The sequence below is a fragment of the Trichoplusia ni genome, chromosome 1 (assembly GCF_003590095.1).
Source record: "Trichoplusia ni isolate ovarian cell line Hi5 chromosome 1, tn1, whole genome shotgun sequence".
NCBI classification, from domain to species: Eukaryota; Metazoa; Arthropoda; class Insecta; order Lepidoptera; family Noctuidae; genus Trichoplusia; species Trichoplusia ni.
In genome coordinates this window covers 22,807,491-22,828,077 of record NC_039478.1, presented here as the reverse complement: position 1 = coordinate 22,828,077, position 20,587 = coordinate 22,807,491, and the positions used below count along the sequence as shown (strand labels likewise).

Genomic DNA, 20,587 nt, shown 5'->3' with positions numbered 1-20,587 from the left:
GACACCATTTAAAATATACAATCTTGTGAAACTCAAAATGCTCTTGTCCATATATCAAATGGCTGATTCATTGATTTATCTCACTTTTGTGCTATAGACACACTGGTAGTGTATACGTACTTGTCTTCTCAGCATTTGACGAAGAAGTGCTTACATCTATGGGTTGTGTCTTGTGTCGGTATTTCGTTTTTATCCAAGTAAAATACATTTGAGCATGCAATTGGTAGTAAAGAACTCAAAAAATTGCCGAAGCTCATAAAAGGCCGGCGATTCGTTCTTTCGAATTCTCTTGTTCAGAAGAAGGTAGTTTTTCTGTAGTACCCGGTTAAAACAAGAGCTGTTGTGGAAATACAAACTCGATAAATACTTTCCTTTCTATTTGTATTCCTTAAATTCAAAAGTGGATATCTTAAACGTCCTGATGATGAAACTAATATGGCAGTGTTTGTTTTCGCCTAGACTGTATAAAGTGTACAAGGATGGCCCGAAAGATGTAAGTTTATCAATTATTAATTTAATTAATTTTAATCTTTTGTAATCTCATTAATATCACATGGATTATTAACATATCTTATGCATATGTTGTTAGAATCATTGATTTTCCATAGCTGTCACAGCAGACATGTTGTGATTTCAGTCTTTATTAAATTATTTTAAGTATTTAACATATAACTGTTTATTTAAATAGTTAAATGTGTATCAGTAAGAGATGTATAAGTGTAGAAAAAATGAGTACAGTATTAACAACATAACTATGCTAATAACAGGAGAATCAGAGCAGTTTTGTGCGAGATCTGATGATCCATGAAGTGACGGCAAGATGGAGAAAGCAGGTTCTTTGTAGGACACAGCTTTTCTTTTTAAATATACTTACATTTAATTATACTGTGTATAACTGTATGGAGCACAATCATACTCTTTTCGTTTCATCAGGTTTCTTGACAGTTTATCGCTAGTTTGTTATTGCCGATTCCAAATCTACCTAAATATAATTTATACAGTAACTGAAGATTTTGAGATTCAGGTACAGGGTTTCACACTACTCTGTTCATGTTTTATTGCAATCAGATAGGTTATGAAGCAAATTTCCTAAGTTCTAATGACATGTAATGTTCGGCAGAAGATATAAGAACTATTTTAATGGTCGGATCAGGTCAGGCTGTTACTTAGGGTGCAAAGCGATGTGGCTCATCCAGCTAGTCGGCTGCAACATGAGCATTAACCTACATTTTCTTTTCCCTAAAATTTAGGCAACTTAGACTTAGACATTAGGGTCCATTACCAGCTTGTACATCTTCTCCTGCAGAATATTTCCACATTTCCTCACTGCAACTTAGAAAGATTTCAGTCTAGCCTTGTACTACATCAAGTAAATTAGTATTATAAAGCTAAGAATTTGTTTGTTTAATTAAACATGCCAATCTCAGGCACAACAGGCCCAATTTGAAGATTGTTGTGTTGTTGTTGATCACAATAATATAAAAAAGATCAGAAAAATTATCACTGTGTCAGTGGTTAAAGTTATGTAAGAAATTGTTCTTTCTCTTTTCTGGTCTACTTCATCTTTTAAAGTGAAGAGTGTTGAATTTTAGGAACACAATAGTTTTCTTCCATAGCATGCAGTATTGCCATCTTGGATTCTCAAGAGGAAGTCTTAAGAGGCCAATTAGGAGTAGGTCTTAGGTAATTTACTTACTAGAAATGAAACATAAAGAGATTAAGGGTTCCTAGAAATTGCTGACTTTTATCTCATCCTCAATTCTATGTAAGCCACCCCCAATGCTATTCTTGTGAGGATAGAGGGGGGATTTAGTTTGCAAGGATGTATTGATTTGTAATGCAGGAGATATCAATAGACTTTCATCTCCTCCCACTTAATTATAGTTACACCCACACATTGATCTGTAACATGTAGGCGGAGGCGACCTTTCAGATCATAGAAACGGAAGAATAATAATATTTACTATTAAGAGATATGATAGAAGTATTTTTAGAAGATAAGCCACAGGAAAGTGTCTTTTGTTTCGTGTATATTAAGAGATACTCTCATAACTGATAATGATTTTTGGCTAGTTTTAATTAGAAGAAAGATGATATTCTCTGGTGTTAGGTGTGATAGAGCCAAGTAAGGTATTCACGAATTTATCTTTGTTTTTATAATTAATTGGATTTTTTGTTTTTAGTCTATGTACCAACCCCAGGGCCTGGAAAAATGGGGTGATAGAATCATTTCGAAGGTAAGAAATGAAGAAGAAAAACCTAACGGAATCAACTGTTTATTCAAGTTCATTTTGGTCATACACGAACATTTTCTTCCAGGCTAACACCATCCTAAACATCGGCCTATACACGTCTCCCTTCATCTGTATGTACATCTATAAGCGCGGCTTCTTCACCTATGACGAGATGCGTACTTTGGGCCGTTTCTTCGGCGGCATAACTTGCCTGATCATCTTCTCTTTCATTCTCCGCTCCTACGGCCGAGCGACCAGCACGAAGTACGCCCAGTTCATCCGGGCCCTGTACGCTCCCATGACCGATAAGAAAGCCTACCTCACCGAAATACGGAAATATGATTTTGAGTTTAACGCCTGGCCCACCACGTACAGCGTTGCTGCGGCTGAGAGGTAAGTAGTAGGGTGTCTTGATGTCTGATCGTCCTACACAAATTTTGTCTTTGTTTATCCTGTAATTACCTTAAAGTATAAAAACTAACAATTTTCTACGGACTGCCTTTTGCTGGCTGAGGCTAGTTAAGCTGCTCAACATTTTTAATAACAGCTGTGATTGACTATATTATGGTTAGTTATAGGTTAGTTAGGCTTTGCATCTAGTTCTAGTGTATGATAATCCTTCAAGTTGCAAAATGGTATTACAATATGTAGCAAAAAGGGAATGGGTCTTTCAGGAGTATGCATGAACTTTGCCAAGTGACCATTTCTTCAAACAACTTGACGTACATAGCATGACACCTAAGAGCGAAATGTTGCTGTGCGTTTGCTATGCGTAACTTAACACCAGAGAACGAGAAGCAAGTGCCTCCAGGAAAGTGAATGTAGTTCTTTTTTGGTGTATTTAGCTAGTGGGGATCTTATAATACATTATCCAAATTGGAGATTCAAAAGGGAACATGCTTTCGTAGAAATATTATAATGCAAACGGGGGTAGGTACCAGGTATGTATTGGCAGGACTGAGTGCTACCTTTGATATTAAAGGTTAAAGGCTAACTCTATTACGCGTGAAGGTTGCTAGGTGCCCATCGATCGCACGCCGCTGGGAGCTGATTGGATTGCTATAAATAACTGCGTGCGCGCGCAACGGAAACGTATGCAGGTTGCAGGAAGCTTCTAGATGTGCATGAGGAGTGGGGATTTTGAAATGATTTAGATAATCCTTCATGCCTTTCTAATTTCAGTTATACAAACGATCCTATAATTCGAATGGAGTCGATTGTCGGAAGGCAAGTATCATGCCGTATTTAAAAAGAGCCCTATTTATTCTGATCATAATGTTTTCCATAGATCTTTTTGGCTGGCATGCATTCAGACTTTCGTTTTTTTTTACGAATCGACTTCCTAACTATGAAGTTTAATCCTTGTGATATTACATTCTAACCTCATGCACTTGAAACAAACGTTTCTAGATTGCTCTAGATCTATAGGGGTATCGAAGCCGCGGCACATCGCGCAGCGGTATATCACTCTTTATTGAATCAACGGAAGTCGAAATGAAACTACTACTAATATTTGAGACAATTCGAATGAAGTCCCGCGAACTAAAACTGCTATTTTTAAAACGCTTTGATAATTATAGAGCAATTAGTTTCATGTCACTTTTCGTGCTCCCACTTTTAAACCGAGAGTGGAGTGTTAATTTTCACGTGTCCGTCTGTGGCATATGAACTTCCGAACGGATTAATCGATTCTGTTTTCGATCGAGGAGTGAATTCGTCGGGATTGTTTTTACTATGTTTAAGATTGGATCCAAAATAGCCAATGCTAAGAAAATACGATTTACATAGTTTTTCAAAACTCCCAAAATATGGGTATCAAATGAAAAGGCTTGACTTGTATAATACACTATAGCAATGAGTAGAAGGTTTTGAAAATAATAATTTATTATGATAATGATTATCACCTAACCTAATGTTAATATTAGATGTAAGGAACCTTTTAGTTCTTAACCTTCTTCATATGGAAAATAGCAGGTCAATGTTTTTTATTTAGGCCTACATTCGAAGCTATTGTGTACTTTCACCAGGTACAGACTATTCTGTTTTTGAGCATTTTGCCTTTAAGTATGATTTAAGCTTTAAAGTGAAATGTTATTACTCGTCTTGTTAAACCGGTGCCATCTGCCTCAAGAGATCCATTCCCCTTTAACATGACTTAGCATCGATATACTGATACTTTAGCATCTTACGACCTCGGTTACTTCAGGACAATTTCTCAAACCCACGTGTTGCAGGTCGTCGTGGCTCGACAAGCACCCGTTCAAGACCTGCGCCAACCTCCACCTGCCCCTGTACCAGAGAGCCACTATCCAGATCCTCGCTTTCGTGGCCACCCACACCTTCGGCCTCCGTCTCATCTATCCCGGTTCCCTCGGCGTACTGCAAGTCCTTTTGTGTGAGTACACATCTTTTACTTCGTCATCTTTTAAACTAACACTAATAACCTTCATTTTAGGACCTGCCTGCCTGCATCATCTGCCAACTTTACTAACATTGACTAATAAAACGCTTTTCAAGAACTGTGCCTTGTCTTTCATTTCTATCCGATGACCGCAACATCGTATCAAAGGGGATTCTAGGTATCACACTTTCAGGGGGAGCCCTCTTCCAAGGTAGGACGCAGCTGGTGGAGAACCACAACGGTCAGCGCTCGAAGCTGGGAACCGCTGATGGCAACACCATCGACACCATGTTCGTGGACCACCGCGGTCAGAGCCCGAACGGCAAGAAGCTGGTGGTGTGCTGTGAGGGCAACTCCGGCTTCTACGAGATGGGCATCATGAACACGCCCATCAAGGCCGGCTTCTCCGCGCTCGGTTGGAATCACCCAGGGTTTGGTGGCAGCTCTGTAAGTAAAACCCCTTTTTTTTAGCTATATTTAATAACGTTACTTATCTTTTCAACTAGCAACGCCCCATTTGATTTGTTGGAAATAAGCAATTGGGGAGGCTCAGAGGGATGAAGTAATAGTTGCGTTAATCCAAGGTTCAGCAACCTTTATCAAAATTTTCAACCAGTTAGACCGCGACGAGGTAACAAAAAAATCTTTTACTATAAATTTATTGTATTTTTTTCTTCCTTTTTCCATTTGTATCGGTTATTTGTAACATATCCAGATTAATACTTTTTGGGAGATACCGCAGTGGTACTCATAGTTATGATTTTGTAAACCTGTTCTCCAAAACCAAATCACACTACAAAGAACAGTTATCTTTAGCCTCGTTACATATCGTCTTACTTACCAATGATTTTCTACTCCGTGTTATTCGAGTCTGAAATAAATTAATACATAATGCTCTTTGTATGTTAATATCTTTCGTCGATATTCTATTGGATACAAATGGGGACAAATATGTTTTTACTATGTAAATTTGTCTTTCATACAAAGTCCTATTCAGGAACAAAAGGTAAAAGGTTAGGCCCAAAATAGAAGCAGCCAGTCTTTCTCTGATAAGTCTAGGTGATCATGTCATTTTTAAGAATCCACTTTTTACATTTATGCTATTGTACACATTAATTTTTCTTGCTAAGTAATTAGTGGCTAGGATGATGATGAGTTCGTAATAAACAAATTTTATAGATTCATGCCAGCTTAAGCTGCTTAAAAAATACTCTAAATCGTTGCTAGGAGCTTACATGGCCGTCAGTTGTTAGATAATCCCGAATTGCATTGAGAATACACAATAATTCCCTAATCCGACATACCTTGTTCACTACTCTGATAAGATAATAAGACTATTGCTTCTCTAGAAAAGGGACACCGCTCTATTGTCTCAAGCTCCGTTTCGCTTCCACATTCGGTTTGCCCCATGTTTAGCGGACAAGGCAGTACTTTGAAAATAAATTAGAAATGAATAACAGCGGAACGTACTGCGTAAGATTACATGTCTGTAATATTCTTGGCAGGGTCTCCCGTACCCGTCTCAGGAGCACAACGCCATCGACGTGGTGATGCAGTTCGCCATCAACGAGCTCGGCTTCCGGCCCGATGACATCATCATGTTCGGCTGGAGCATCGGCGGGTACACCGCCTCCTGGGCCGCCGTCAACTACCCCGTGGGCGCTCTGGTAAGAGGCAACACTTGTCTCCATTTAAGACGTGCGAATTCAAAGTAATTGAAAATGCAAAAGCATTTTTTTACGGACCATGCTTAGAGTTTTTTGTGTTTTGGACGACAGAGGTCGGTATGTGCAGTTGCAGAATCAAGAAATAATAACAAGTTTATTTGACGTGCCCTGTCTTCAGGGCTCACCTGCCTCACCTTCACCTCATTGCTACTTTTCTTCTCATAGCGGATGTCGCTAGGCGACAAGTTAATATGAACAAATTTTGTTCATAATCTGAACCATTGAAATCATCAGCTCCGGAAAAATATTTGATCGCAATGATCATCGTCTGTAAAGTGCCGAAAATATCCGTTTGACTGCATCTTAGGTCCTGGATGCCACCTTCGACGACCTGCTGCCCCTCGCCGAGAACCAGATGCCGTCATCCTGGTCCCTGCTCGTAAAGGAGGTGATCCGCTCCTATGTAGACCTGAACGTCGCCGAGCTGGTCACCAAGTACGACGGCCCAGTGCACCTGATCCGCCGCACTGAGGATGAGATCATCTGCCTCAGGTGAGTGGGGGGGGATCTACTTATGAAGGGTTGAATATGGGCGATCGATCCCCGTGTTCCAGCCCGAAGCCATATACCTTCTTGAAAGAAGTTATAGGAAGAGAAGCCGACACCCCGGCCAAACGCCAGAATTGTCTGGGTTTCAGCTTCTTCAAGTCCATAATATCGGTTTACTTTTTTATTTTACTTTATTTGCGGGGTTTAATTTTACTTTTATTGGATTAAGTTTCTGTTAGCCAGTTACATTCATTAGTCTCACAAAAAAAGGTGGTGTAACAAATAGTTTGCTACACGCAATGCGTGTGTATGTATCTCTATTTTTATTGTACTTCAACATGTTAGCATGTTTGTAGCTGTACATTGCAAAGTGTGAAAAGTAATAGTTTACGATATACTTCTAGCTAAATAGGTCACAATCTAATAGCTTATAGAAAACAATAGATGCTTGATAGTTTTCTTTACAGTAACTGATAAGAGCATACTATGAAAAAGACGTACCGAATATTATACATCGGATGACGTCACGTGCCAGTCAGAATTACATTGGTATATAAAGTCACGCAACATATAAAGTCACTGTATTGTCGTTACTTTTTATTCTCTCTTTAAAAGAGTCTCCGTCTGACCACCACGTTGTAGAAATTATAAAAATAAAAATAAAAAATAACAAAAGTACCTACATACAAATAGTAACAAAAAAGATCTAGGTTAGGCAACGGTGGTTTATGGTTATACTAGTTGTTGCCACGGGCCCGCCCGCTACAAATCAAAAATGATCTCACGGGACAATAGAATCGAAATAAAAACAAATCCATGTGTTTATGTAGACTACAAACTACAATATACCAAATGAACTCTAAATCCGTTAGTGGATTTTGCGTGAAAAATTGACAAACATTCATACGTACAAACTTTCAAGTTTATAATATTAGTAGGATATATGCAGAGTGAAAAAAATATTTGAGGATGTTTTGTGTATGGCGCAGACAAGGGCACCTGTCGTCGAACCGCGGCAACAACCTAGTGGTCCGCATCCTGGAGCAGCGCCACCCGGCGGCGCTGGGCAGCCAGACGGCGCGCGCGGCGCTGTCCCGCCTGCTGGCCGCGCCCGACTCGCCCGCGCACGTGCCCGCCGGCCCCGACGTGCAGCAGCTCGAGAAGACGCTGCAGCCCCTGGTAACTAGCCTTCACTTGCTTAGGCTCGAGGAACCTCCTTGGGTAACCACTTCTTAGGGGGAGAAAGCAGGTGTATCAGGCGCAGTGACTATACCGGAGTCGCCTTGCAACATATCCCGCATTAGGTCGGTGTATTTTTATAGCAATGCATAGGAATTCGTCATAAACCGGTCGGCCACACCCACTGCTTTGGAGGAGAAAGCAGGTGTATCAGGCGCAGTGACTTAACCGTAAACGCCTTGCAACGTCTTCCGCATTCCACCGGTGTATGGCAACACAATGTGCTTTCTTCAAATATCCTCAATTGTGTTTAAATTCGCAGGTATCGAAGTATATGCGCGACCTGCGCTCGAGCCACTGCTCGCCGCTGCCTGAGAACGACTTCGTTGAGATCATCGATCGCCTGCAGAACCGAAGGCGCGAATAATTAGGACTCCCCGCGCCCCCGCGTCGACACCGCGCCGGCTATGTCACCATCGACATCGAGCCCACGCACCTCCCCAGCCGCGCCCGGAAGCACTAGGCAACCCCGTGCAGTGTACTACTAGTGTACCAGGCTGTGTCGACTCGGACCCAGTGACGTCAGCGAGGACCCAGAGCTTCAGTGGTGATAATCCTATATATATCGTATCGTATTTTTTGACCCCTTTTATCTCAAACTTTGAAGTGTTTATGACTATAAATGTAACCCCTATTACCAAACGTAGAAAACTGATTGTATGTACGCATGCATTGATGTTATATGTAACCTAAATGTAAAAGGCTATGCAACGATATTGTGTACGGAGTATTGTACCAGAAATGTACTGAAAAGGATACTTAGTTGAGCGGTTCGTGAACCAAATGATATGAAAAGAATGGTGTTTGCAAGTAGAGCTTGTACAAAGTACATGGCGATGGGTATTTTATATCGTTGGCTATATTTATTGTAATGTCTCCCTGTAGCGTTTTCCCGGAATAGTTGTTGTATTCTTGCTCACGCATAAGCAGTTAGGCGACAATCCTTCCTTATTCTCGATGATTGTAGCTGGCGCATCCCACATCTAGATGCGACCTTGTAGGTAATATAACGTGTCTATATCGTTTCACTAAATGGTAGTAGTATGAGGCCTACTTCTAGCCGGCCGTAGAAGATCAATGTTTAAGTCATCTTAGTGACTGAATTTTTCAATATAAGGTATATTAAAATTTAGCGTATGTTAAATTGATGTGAGTGTTTTAACGACATATATAAAGTTATAGTTTATTGCATACAGGCAACATTGGATGTTAAAAATTAAATGTTTTCTCATAATTATAGAACAATATAGTGTAGGTTACTCCCAATATTTTTAATATTGTTGATTTTGGCGACAGTGCCTCTAATGAGAGGTCTCCAAGAAGTACTTTGCTCTTGAGGGTAAGAGATAGGTCTATACGCAGCGCCTCGCTCTCTCCAGCTTTATGAGCACATTGTAAGCTTGGTCACAGCAGTAACTGCTCCCCTGACCCGAACATGTAACAGTCAGACAATACTAAAAATAGTGAAGCATTATTTATCTATTCAAATATATAATAGCTGTTATAAAACTATACCTACCTAAGTATTTTATCATATTTGATGTATTACATATTCCTTCATAATTACTAATCGATGTTCTATTAATTAATGTAATTGCAGTAAATGGTATAAAATATTGTTTAACGTAAGAAGGTACGGAACGTAACAAGTAAGGCATCTACCAAATTTAGATCTATTAAAAAAATATATGTCGTAGATTTCATTGATGTTACATTTTAGAGTCTTCAACTATTCGTATGGAAATGTATTCAGAATGGGCTTTAGGGGAAAGTTATGTTATTTTACACAGACAGTTATTCTGATATATTCAGTGATCTTTATTTGCTATGTCAACTGTTTTCTTACATAGTTTTAACTTATTGTTTGTGTGATTAATTTTAATTTATTCTACTAGGTTTCATAACAAAATTAATTCGTTTCACAAATTCTACCAAATTAGGACTAAGAACTAAATTGTACGGCAAACGTTTTCTCATATAAATAATTTAATATAATATTTGATCGCTCAATTATATTGCTGAAGATTTTCCTTCATTTTCCCTCGTCCCTGTGGGTGATAATAAGCGTGGTTCGCATTTAAACTAGTATTCCAATTATATTACATAGTTATCTTGCATTTTAAATGTTTGCTTTATATTTATAATGTTGTGATCGATGTTGTACGTAATTTTATGATCTTAGTACATAAATAAAAGTACTTGATGTAATTATTTAAAACTATAGTGGTTTTTATGGTTGAGCTATGTTAAGTTTGTGTGATACATATAAAAGTTGTTATCCTTATAAATTTTGCTGTCAATAAAAAGGAGGTTACTTATCTCCCTCTGATATGTAGTCATCCAAGGTGTGAGCTACCTCCATAGCAAATTTTATCCAAACAGGTTCATGAATTTCAGGACACACTCATAAACTTTTTTGATATTACCCGGTAACCTAAGATATAGCTCATACTTATATATTACATCCTGCACCAGTTTAACATAGCCTCAACCATGTATTTCATATTATTTAGTACTGTTCAATAATTTTTACCAAATACCTTTGAATTATTAATAATTTTATTGGTATTCATTGTAATTTGTGTGAACATTATTTTCCTATCGTGATAATTTGTATATTCGTTTTTATAGATTCTATTTGTTACTTCATGCATGGTGTTAATTTATTCAAGAGAGAGGTTTCGTTATTATTTTGTTTTGGTTTTATAGTTTTATTGCATTCAAAGCTATTAAAAACCGTTTATTCATTAATTTGGATATTTATTTGTAATATAGTGTAATAAGAATAAAAACAATTTAATGTAAATGGTGTTTTATTTCTTGCATACAAACTACTTCCTTATCTAGGCCATGCAAAGGTTGTCTGTAAGAGATTGCTTTTAGCTATGAGACCACCCGTTGTGCCACCTTAAACTTTTTATTTGTATCCAATCCTTTACTTGGGTGGTGTGCATCTATCTGAAACCCTTCAAGTAAGTATTTTTCCCTGTTGGTATTATACCTTAATTTTATTTCATGCTAACTACCAAATTGTATGAAAGTCATTTTTTGACATCAATTTTTGACATTTAGTTCCGGGAAGGAGTGGTTAAGAGATCTTTGAAAACGTAACAGACAGACTTCTTCCTCATTCAAAACACTTAGTAAATCCTGTAGATCTGATTATATTGAATCATGGATACCTATAGGGAGTACAAAATAAATGGATGTTAGTACTTGATTACACCACAAGAACAGGGATAATGGGTTACGTAGGGAAAAATAAAGTGGTTCATTTGTTTGTTTACAAAACACTAGCTGAAATTTGACAGGAGTCGTAGAATTCTATTGACATTGACAGTGTTCCGATCTGATTAGGATTGCGAAGAGAAAAGGCTGCGTTAAAAATGCAAAAATATCACTATTTAAGTAAAATCCTACATAAACATGGACAGTTCCTTATTTTTACATAGAGCAAGGCTTAATACGTCTACTGCTACCATTTCATAATTATAGAACATTATAGAAAATGTCTTTTAAAGAAATTGTAATATCGATTTTTTCGAACATTGCGGACGTAGAAAGAAACGCACCGCTTTTTTGATACCCAGTTGCCATTACATTGAACTGTAAACCTACTATAAGACCGTAATTTCCTTTAAATGTTGTTAAAAGAATATTTTTTTTTTAAATACTATTAGTTATGAGCTTAGGATAAAGCTTAGAGTGTTAAAAATATGCAAAAACCATCAGCTCGTTCTTGTGCAAAATTAGCTAAAGGAGTTGGTCACACTGCAATTAGTGCGGGAACAGCATAATCTGCTTGTCGATATCGGTCTTTTCGAGAAAAAAGTTTTTAATATTATTTCCATCTAAACTTTAGCGAGCAGGGAATAATAATAATATTATATAACCCTCGATATTATTTTTTTAAATAACATACACTGGAAAGTTGAAACATGTGCATATTGTGCATAGGGCATTAAATTGCGATTAAAGTTTTGAATTATAAATGAATACTGGGTATTACTATCTATTTAATATATTCAAAAATAATATGACTTGTACTACTCATATTAAAGGTACCTGAAACTTCATTAATAATAAAATCAGAACCAAAAGTTCTAATCTAAACTTTTCTATCATAATAAAAGCTGTGACATATTACAGTCATAGCGATTTCTAAGTTGACATATTTATCACAAACAGCCTATGTTATGCAACATTTATCTAAATAGCCTTGAATAAGCTTAAACAGGTGTCCACACTATTTACAAAGGTATGAATTCTGTTTACAAAATAATAATTACTCTTTGATTATGCGCTTTCTACAAATTCCAAGTTTTTTTGAGTATTTTTAGCCCAAAGTTAAGACGTTATGTTTCAGAGCCTTGAAAATTTGCTTTCATCGTATATAAAACATTTAAATGGTAGCGCAAATTCCAGTTTTCGATAGAAACTTGCATCGAGAAACAATGTTTCAAAACTTGCACATATATTCATGCGATAGTACTACGATCGTACGATGCACTCTTAACTGTCAAAACACCGACCGGGAAACGTTCAAGTCCCTATTGCACTATATTTTACCTTGAAATGGGGAGAGTATAGAGCGCAGGGGAATATAGACAGGCTAGGTACCTCCCAAGTCTATCTGAAAGGTAGATATCGAGGCTGCATATGGCAATTAATGATAGACCAAATGTCATCTAGCTCTTAAATATTGATTTTTCAGTGCTTTCAGTTGCATATCATAAAATTGAAGACTTATCTTGTAAAATTAAATAAAACCTGATAGTGTTGGCTTTTAAATATTAATCAGTGGTCAATTGATTGAATAGTTATTGAAAATCTATATAGTAAAGTGTTTTTAATAGGAAACTATTAAAATTTGTTACAATTTATTAAATAAGTAGTTCTCAATCATGATGACTGGAGAAGTAGAGGGTCCCAGCCAAATCAGATATGATATCAAAATCACACTCTACCGAGATAGGAATGGAGAAGTAGTGTCTGCTACAGTTGCAGTAATCCTTAACTACATGGGAGTAGGTAAGTGCAGCACTAGGTCTTAAGTTCAGGGTAAGGGGCAGTGCCATATGTTAAGATGGTCTGGTCGGTATTTTACCATATCACACTATGGATTAGCTTAAAAATTACATGCAAGTGTTAAGATAACATAACAAATAGCTGTATAATTGGAAATAATTGGAACATTGATTATAAAAGGAATCGGGTGTGGTTCAGATAATTGAATCAATGAATGGTAAAAGTAATTTGCATGTATATTCTGAAGACAGGAACAAAAGAAAGCAACTATTAAGATTATCCAGACCCCTAGTAATAAAGAAGTGTTCAAAATTTGTGTTGTAAAATATTTCCAAACCCAATTCAGGGTATCAGTGGTTTGTACGAGATGCAACAAAATCAATCATGCGTGACCTATGAAGTAAACGATTAGTGTTCAACAGATGTATGCAAGCCTTCTGGTGTTCATTAGATAATTACAAACCAGAATTGCTGTAGAAATTCAGAAACTAAGTTTTAGTTTATCTTGCTTAGGCAAAGGAAACAATTGTATGGATACTATTATCCCTTCATTGGAATAAGTCATGGCAGACCAAAGAAATGGTCAACAGGTTTGTCTTAGGGGTTCAAGATGTGGATTCCAATGACATCCCATGTAATCAATTGGATTGGGCACTCATGTTATATTGATACAAACCTGAACACCAAACACATTTCTCTTGTTCATTTGAGGCAGTATTGCAGCAGGCATTTCAAAAGAAACTTGTATATTACTCAACTGGTTCTAGGCAAAGGAAGGGGATCATATTCCCTGGAAGTCTGGATTTTGTCCGGCAGCGGCAATGTGTTTCATCAGCGTTTTCCAAACTATGTTGGAGTCGGCTTTCAGTCTACCTGGTTGCAGAACTTGCAGCTGCCAGTATTTTGCAAGGAGTAACTGCCTATCTTAACACATCATCCGAATTAGCAATATCGACAAAATATTTCATAAAGTGATATGATTCCAGTAGTGGAAGGGAAACAAAGAGATTACTTAAAGTATTGTGTTATTATTCAGTGTGGCAAAAGAAACAGATCAGAACAGAAGTTCTGTTGTGTTATTGACTTGTGCTGTGCAATCCTATTCAATTTCTAGACAGTTCTTATGTAGGTCTTGTGTCGGTAACCAAATGGTGATGCGTCATCCTGTTTCCCAGAATGATTCCACAAATTTCAATTCAGTGGTCGCCTAAACCGGGTTGGTCTTTGACTGTGATAGTTGTCAGTTAGGTGTTTGGTGGTATCTCTCCAGTGCGTGCTTCTACAACAGGTTACAGATTTGTTACGCAACTATAATACTATTTAGCTACGAGTACTGTACTCTTAGTACTAGGGTCTAATAATGAACCTGAACAGTGAACGGATAGCATCTCAATGATAAAACCGTTTAACCCTAACGAATTTCATGAGAGAGGCGCGAGGGCTGTAATGTTGTATTGATTGCTGTATACTGTTAATGAAAAAAAATATCACAATTAAGTTTCAAGTCCGGAATTAAAATAGCCTTTAAAGTTAACATATGGATACTTCGTTTCGGTATATGATACTTACATCCAAACTTTATTTACAGAATATGTCGTATATTAACGATTTAATTGGAGTTCTAAGGGGAGTGCGACTTGTTGCGGAAGCTTCAGCAATAACACAAAAGGAAGTAGCTTCTGTAGTATGGAATAACTCCAGTTTAAAACCCCTGTTGACTAGCTGCCCACCTGTCACGATGTCGTTCAACCCGGGTCCTACCACTGCCAAGGAATGGGTGGACAGAGCGTTGGCCGTGGCGCACGGTCTGCGACAGTTCGCAGTCATGCACATACCTAACATCAAGCACAGCGCCGTGAGGCCGCAGGCGGAGCAGCAGATGAGGGAGGAGATCGACGAGCTCAACTTAGAATTCAACCGCACATTCGAGACCTTGAAAAGAGTCCAGATAGTAGATCCACCTGAACCTGAGTCACCTACGGTCGATATTGTGGCTCCTATTGAGGACCTTCAACACCAACTGGAAATGGAAAAGATCAAAAGAGCCGAGGATATAGTGCAAGCCGTGTACTCCCCTGAGCCAATCAGCTTCGAAGATGAGCCCATGTCTAGCTCCAGCGATGAGCCGAAGCCTAAACCGGTGGCTAAGAAGAAGGTTAGGATTGCGGTAAGTACATGTTATGATCTGTTTCTGTTTCAAGAATGCTATATTTTCTCTATATTTTAATATGTTATGATGTTGATAGCTGAGCGAGAACTCTAAGGCTCGCGTGGTCCCGTCTTCTCGTCTCGGCCGCATGCTGTCGTTCGGATCTCTGGCAGCTGGCTTGGGGGTCGGCACCGTGGCCCAGTACGCCAGGAACACTTACGAGAAAGTTACGGGACGTGTTGATGACACGGCTCATGCTTTCTTGTCTCCGGCAAATGCTGAGAGAATTGTGGACACACTGTGCAAAGTTCGAGGTGAGCATTAGGTTTTGGTCGATTTAAACCTTATGTTGCTGAAAAAAATCTTTATTAATTTTAAAGGAAGGCGGTAGCAGCTGCATTATAGGTTTTGTTGTTGATTAATTTAGGAGCCGCTCTCAAGCTTGGACAGCTGCTAAGTCTCCAGGACGATTCCCTGATCTCACCCGAGCTGCAGCGTATCTTCCAACGCGTGCGTCAGTCTGCTGACTTCATGCCGTCGTGGCAAGTTCATAAGGTTCTCGCAACACAGCTAGGCCCGGAGTGGAGGGTCAAGATAGCCAGTTTCGAGGACAAACCTTTTGCAGCTGCCTCCATTGGTGAGTAGTTATTACTTTAGCAGGTGCTGGTAAAACCTGCGTACTTCTCTACAAGTGTTGTTCCCGTGTACAGGTCAAGTACATCTGGCCATACTTCACGACGGCAAGGAGGTGGCGGTGAAGGTGCAGTACCCGGGCGTTGCTAAAGGAATTAACAGCGACATTGACAACCTCATCGGCGTCATGAAGGTATAGTAAAGAAAATGAACATCGCCTTGCAAATGGGAAATTATATCTTTGGCTAAAACTTTTTGTTCTTTAAATTTTGTCAGGTCTGGAATATTTTCCCGCGTGGAATGTTCATCGACAACATAGTGGAGGTTGCTAAGAAGGAGCTGTCTTGGGAGGTAGACTACCTGCGCGAGGCCGAGTGCACTCGGAAGTTTAAGAAACTACTCGCTCCCTACCCGGAGTATTTCGTGCCGGAAGTTATTGGTCAGTGCACTTCTTCTGTTTATGATGTTCCTTCGCTATGGATTCCTCCTCACAGTTGCTATAGCGTTTTTCTAGATTAGCCTGACTAGTTTATAAATGATTGCAAGTATTGTAAGCGAGTCCATCGATTTTATCAGTTTATGATTTATCAGATGCAGTTTGTTATCAAACCTTCGTGAATGCGTAAGTAAATGCGAAGCACAAGCATTTGTCATAACTTTTATACTTGTTATGTCTCGTACTGTGCTACTGCCTTTTCGCGAATGTCTTTTGCTCAAAACTTTGCGCTTATTTGTTTAAAATCCAATGCGATAGATAAGAATACTTATATATTGTCTGTTTGAATCACATCGTTACTCATGTGACATTTTGCGAAAGTACGATAATGCGAAATCAAGTTTGGGGCTCAATCAATAGTTGTTTGCTCTACATCCTTACAATGTGTTCTAGATGAGCTCTGCTCCCCTGAAGTGCTCACTACGGAGCTGATCGAAGGAGTGCCGCTGGACAAGCTGTTCGACGCCGAGTACGAGGTCCGCGTTGACATCGCCTACAAGATCATGCAGCTCGTGCTCAGGGAGATGTTCGTGTTGCGCTGCATGCAGACCGACCCCAACTGGGCCAACTTCTTCTACAACCCCACTACCAAGCAGGTACGCTTAATACACACGACAGAGTATATCTTCACCTACAGTATTATCACTCCTCTCTTTCTTGTATAACCAGGTGATTCTGTTGGATTTCGGCGCCACCCGGGAGTACTCCAAGGAGTTCATGGACCAGTACATTGAGATCATCCATGCCGCCTCGCTCGGCGACAGGGACGCCATTTTGCGAATGTCGCGTGAGATGAAATTCCTGACCGGCTATGAGTCTAAGGTCAGCCAGTAAACTATTACGTCCATTTCAGCACATCGGGACTCCAAAGTCATTTCCATCAGCGGGTTAGGTACACGCTACGGACCACAAGTTCACTGCTATCGCCATATTTCTATATTTTCTTGCTTATCTGGCTAAGGTAAGTATATGTTAACGAGCATTACTATGAAGGAAGCGTTTCCACTGAACCGTGATTTGCCAATTTCCACTCTAGAAGTGCAAGTAGCGCAAATAAGATATTGATCACCGCAATTGGCCAATTCCGCATCAATTGAAATGCTGACACAAGGATGTAAATTTTTAGGCGATGGAGGAGACTCATATCGACACCGTTATGATAATGGGCGAGGTGTTCACGAGCGCGGGCTCCGGGGAGTTTGATTTCGGTACGCAGCAGACGACGCGCCGCATCCAGGCGCTGGTTCCTACCATCCTGACGCAGCGCCTGTGCCCGCCACCAGAGGAGATCTACTCTCTACACAGGAAGCTCTCTGGCGTCTTCCTGCTCTGCTCCAAACTACGCGTCAAGATGAACTGCCGCAACATGTTCCATGAAATTTACGACCAGTACAAGACTAATAGCTTCAGATAGACTTTAGCCTCCGTAGCCAAGGTGTGGTCAGCCTTCTCGTATACCGTATTCTCCAACGATTTTATGTCAACATTTGATTATTGAGCATAAAATCTGGCGTTATCGATGTGTCATTTAAAACTTATGATCTCATAAACGTTGAGAACGATCTTCCTTGTCATGTTCTTGGTAAAGATCTTCGCGGCGCTTAACAATGTTGGCATTTTTTCGAAAACTGAGGGGAGATCGTTTTTCAGCGTTTTACTTTTAGAATATTGTTTAAAATTAGTAGATCGGTGTTAACATTTAAGTCGTACATATTCATTGATGTTTCAGTATAAATTGATGTTGATTATAGTTACATTCCTATGTCTTGGTGTCACTTACAATTACATATTGATGTCTCACACAATCTCGGTGTTCTCTATTAATTACAATATGACGATGTAGTGTCAATCGATGTTAATTACGAATTACATATTATCTCGGTGTTTTGATGTTTCTGATTATTGGTGTCAATTATCTTAATCAATGATGATTCGTTGTCTTGTCAATCAGTGTCAGAACAGTTACATATTTATGTCTCGATGTAGTAGTTTATCCATATTCATTAAATAACATTTTAATATTGCCGTGAATTCAATCGATGTTTAATATAATTACAATTTGAAGTTTTAGAGTACTCAGTAGTAATAACAGATACATTTTGTTATCTCGGTGTATGGATTCGGTGTTTTTAACATATTGATGTTTTTCGTGTATACACAGTGGTGTTTAATCCATTTCAATTCAGGTGTTAGATGTCCAGGAAGTAAATGTTTAAAATTTTAGGATAGTAAGATGATCGGTATTAGTAAGGGATTGATAAAAACACATTGTTCGGTTAATGAAAGTGAACAGCAAAATATTGGTAGAAGTCAACACGACGATCGATGTCGATGTTTCGTGGCACATGAGCTCCGATGATATGCAGTATAAACAATGTGTTTAAGTTGGTAGTTATTCATAAATGTTAAAATAAGTAGTTGTAGTATTACAAGTAGGGAACTAATTCTATCATACGAGAAATAACTATTATCCTTCTGAATCTATCTCAACTGGCATTTCAGCGTAACTTATGCATTTTATTATAATAATTGTCGAAAATATACAAGGTTAACTGACCAACTAATAACAGAACTAAAGAACAATTCGAAATGCTCATGGATTTGGATACAAATTGTTTCGCACTTGTTTTCTTGCGCAAGTTTTTAAATTTAATTTAAAATACGCTTGTTGTGTATCCAATACGGCCTAGTCATTACTTATAGTATGTATTTTTAAGTATTTATTAAGAGTCACTATTTGGATATGTTATTATTTTAAGTAAATTTAATGGGCTTATAAGTTTATCGTGAGTTAAAAGAATTAAAACAAAATTTCAATTTAAAAAATCGATTATTTTGCTTACATCGAGTAAAAATACATATCATGGAACGATTTTGTTTCACAAAAATTATTTCAATTACAGGGTTTATTATATGCGGATATGATTTGATCATGAACAAATTTTGTGCAGGCACAAAGCTTAAGACTATTTTATAAAGTATTATTTGCATTTAGCGGTGCTAAGCTCTGAAGAGTTTTAATGAGCACGTTTAATTTTTTATGCTTATATATAAATTTTGTACTTCTACAAAGTAAACGTATGTCTAATGTATAACGTAGTAGTAGTGGATTCTATTGACTCTGACCACACCGAAGCTACGAAGGTCTCTCATTAAAAACTACCTCGTTTTAATGTAGACCACGAATAAATTGTGATTGATTTGTACTTGTGAATCTCACAATGAACTGTAAAATTTCTATGATGCTGTAAAGTACCTACTTATATTAAATAAAGTATCTTCTTGTGGATGTTTAGTTTCTTTGTTCCACTTGGCAACATGTTGCGCAACACGTTGCTTAATGCGTTGCAAGAGCGTGGAATTTTAAGCTTGACGTGTTGCGCTTCAGCTGTTGCTGGTGGATACGAGGCCTCATCATAGAGAACACGACCTGGAGTTGCAGCAGATGAAATAATCTAAAAGCGACATCTATCGGTTCATCGTTGCTCTCCTTGTTCTAGTTGTTAGCAAGCTGGCCACTGCGCTTTCAAACTCCAATAACAAAAATAGGCTAGAGGGCGAGCTCGTCGCAACCTCCTTGACGTTTCTGCTCGCCTAGTACCTGACTCGAGGCTGAGACGTCGGTTATGCTCATTTAGTTTTGAGGCAGTTTGCAAAACTTTAAAAGTGCCCTCTAGTACCGAGTAGTGGTATTATTACTAGCAGCGACATCTATTAGTTGATAGCTGCATGCGATACTCTAGGGGGTGGGTAACTAGCTGTCACCGCATCAAACTCTATAAAATGTTCGCTAGATGGCGAAATTCGAGCCTCCTATGGGTTCATGTTCTCCTGGTACCAAAACGAATTTTGTATGGAATGGCGCTTACGCCCTTTTGGTTTTGAGGCGAAATGGCGCTTACGCTCTTATGGTTTTGAGGCAAAAGGGGTCGAAAATAGGCTGATTTTCCGAGTTCGAGTACTAGGAGCCCATAAGTGTTGAGGAGTCTCACGTAACAACACCATCTAGTATCAATCATCGAAATGAACTAGTCTAATGCCAGACATATGACTGGTTTGACTCAAAACTTTGCTGCGCTACTCGGCAATAGATGCCGCTTTGATCAAACTCGCCGTCGTAGCTTTCGTCTGTTTCGGATGAATGAAATTATTTTGTTTTGGGACAAAACTTAAATAATCTTAATAATTAAT

The 20,587-nt window shown here is 38.6% G+C and overlaps 2 protein-coding genes across 6 annotated transcripts; both read left to right on the top strand.

The window, feature by feature from the left end:
* The first annotated feature begins 42 nt into the window (after window positions 1–42).
* LOC113499751 (protein ABHD16A) lies at window positions 43–8,874 on the top strand. Of its 4 annotated transcripts, none has more exons than XM_026880316.1 (10): window positions 43–493; window positions 2,184–2,237; window positions 2,320–2,627; window positions 3,417–3,461; window positions 4,469–4,629; window positions 4,814–5,082; window positions 6,141–6,302; window positions 6,670–6,854; window positions 7,841–8,030; window positions 8,353–8,874. In XM_026880316.1, the coding sequence occupies exons 1-10, from the start codon at window positions 422–424 to the stop codon at window positions 8,455–8,457; spliced, it is 1,551 nt and encodes a 516-aa protein (XP_026736117.1). In that variant the 5' UTR covers window positions 43–421; the 3' UTR covers window positions 8,458–8,874. The 4 variants fall into 4 exon arrangements, with proteins under 4 accessions (XP_026736117.1, XP_026736118.1, XP_026736119.1 ...); XM_026880317.1 differs by having other exon boundaries at window positions 45–493; window positions 4,829–5,082; XM_026880318.1 differs by lacking the exon at window positions 3,417–3,461 and having other exon boundaries at window positions 46–493.
* Window positions 8,875–12,231: 3,357 nt separating this feature from the next.
* LOC113499720 (atypical kinase COQ8B, mitochondrial-like) lies at window positions 12,232–19,685 on the top strand. 2 transcript variants are annotated; one of them, XM_026880303.1, is made up of 9 exons: window positions 12,232–12,348; window positions 14,707–15,285; window positions 15,365–15,581; window positions 15,695–15,904; window positions 15,978–16,093; window positions 16,177–16,339; window positions 16,790–16,992; window positions 17,066–17,218; window positions 17,523–19,685. In XM_026880303.1, exons 2-9 carry the CDS (start codon window positions 14,710–14,712, stop codon window positions 17,808–17,810), a joined length of 1,926 nt encoding a protein of 641 aa, XP_026736104.1. In that variant the 5' UTR covers window positions 12,232–12,348; window positions 14,707–14,709; the 3' UTR covers window positions 17,811–19,685. The 2 variants fall into 2 exon arrangements, with proteins under 2 accessions (XP_026736104.1, XP_026736112.1); XM_026880311.1 differs by lacking the exon at window positions 12,232–12,348 and adding an exon at window positions 12,415–13,121.
* The last annotated feature ends 902 nt before the right edge of the window (window positions 19,686–20,587 follow it).

What these genes read in the sequence shown, in the direction of transcription:
- LOC113499751 (XM_026880316.1), top strand. Translation starts at nt 422, where the DNA reads ATGATGAAACTAATATGGCAGTGTTTGTTTTCGCCTAGACTGTATAAA. An exon ending in ATGGAGTCGATTGTCGGAAG is followed by an intron (nt 3,462 to 4,468) that starts GCAAGTATCATG and finishes CACGTGTTGCAG; the next exon opens with GTCGTCGTGGCTCGACAAGC. An exon ending in GATGAGATCATCTGCCTCAG is followed by an intron (nt 6,855 to 7,840) that starts GTGAGTGGGGGG and finishes TGTATGGCGCAG; the next exon opens with ACAAGGGCACCTGTCGTCGA.
- LOC113499720 (XM_026880303.1), top strand. Translation starts at nt 14,710, where the DNA reads ATGTCGTATATTAACGATTTAATTGGAGTTCTAAGGGGAGTGCGACTT. An exon ending in TTTCGTGCCGGAAGTTATTG is followed by an intron (nt 16,340 to 16,789) that starts GTCAGTGCACTT and finishes AATGTGTTCTAG; the next exon opens with ATGAGCTCTGCTCCCCTGAA. An exon ending in TGACCGGCTATGAGTCTAAG is followed by an intron (nt 17,219 to 17,522) that starts GTCAGCCAGTAA and finishes GTAAATTTTTAG; the next exon opens with GCGATGGAGGAGACTCATAT.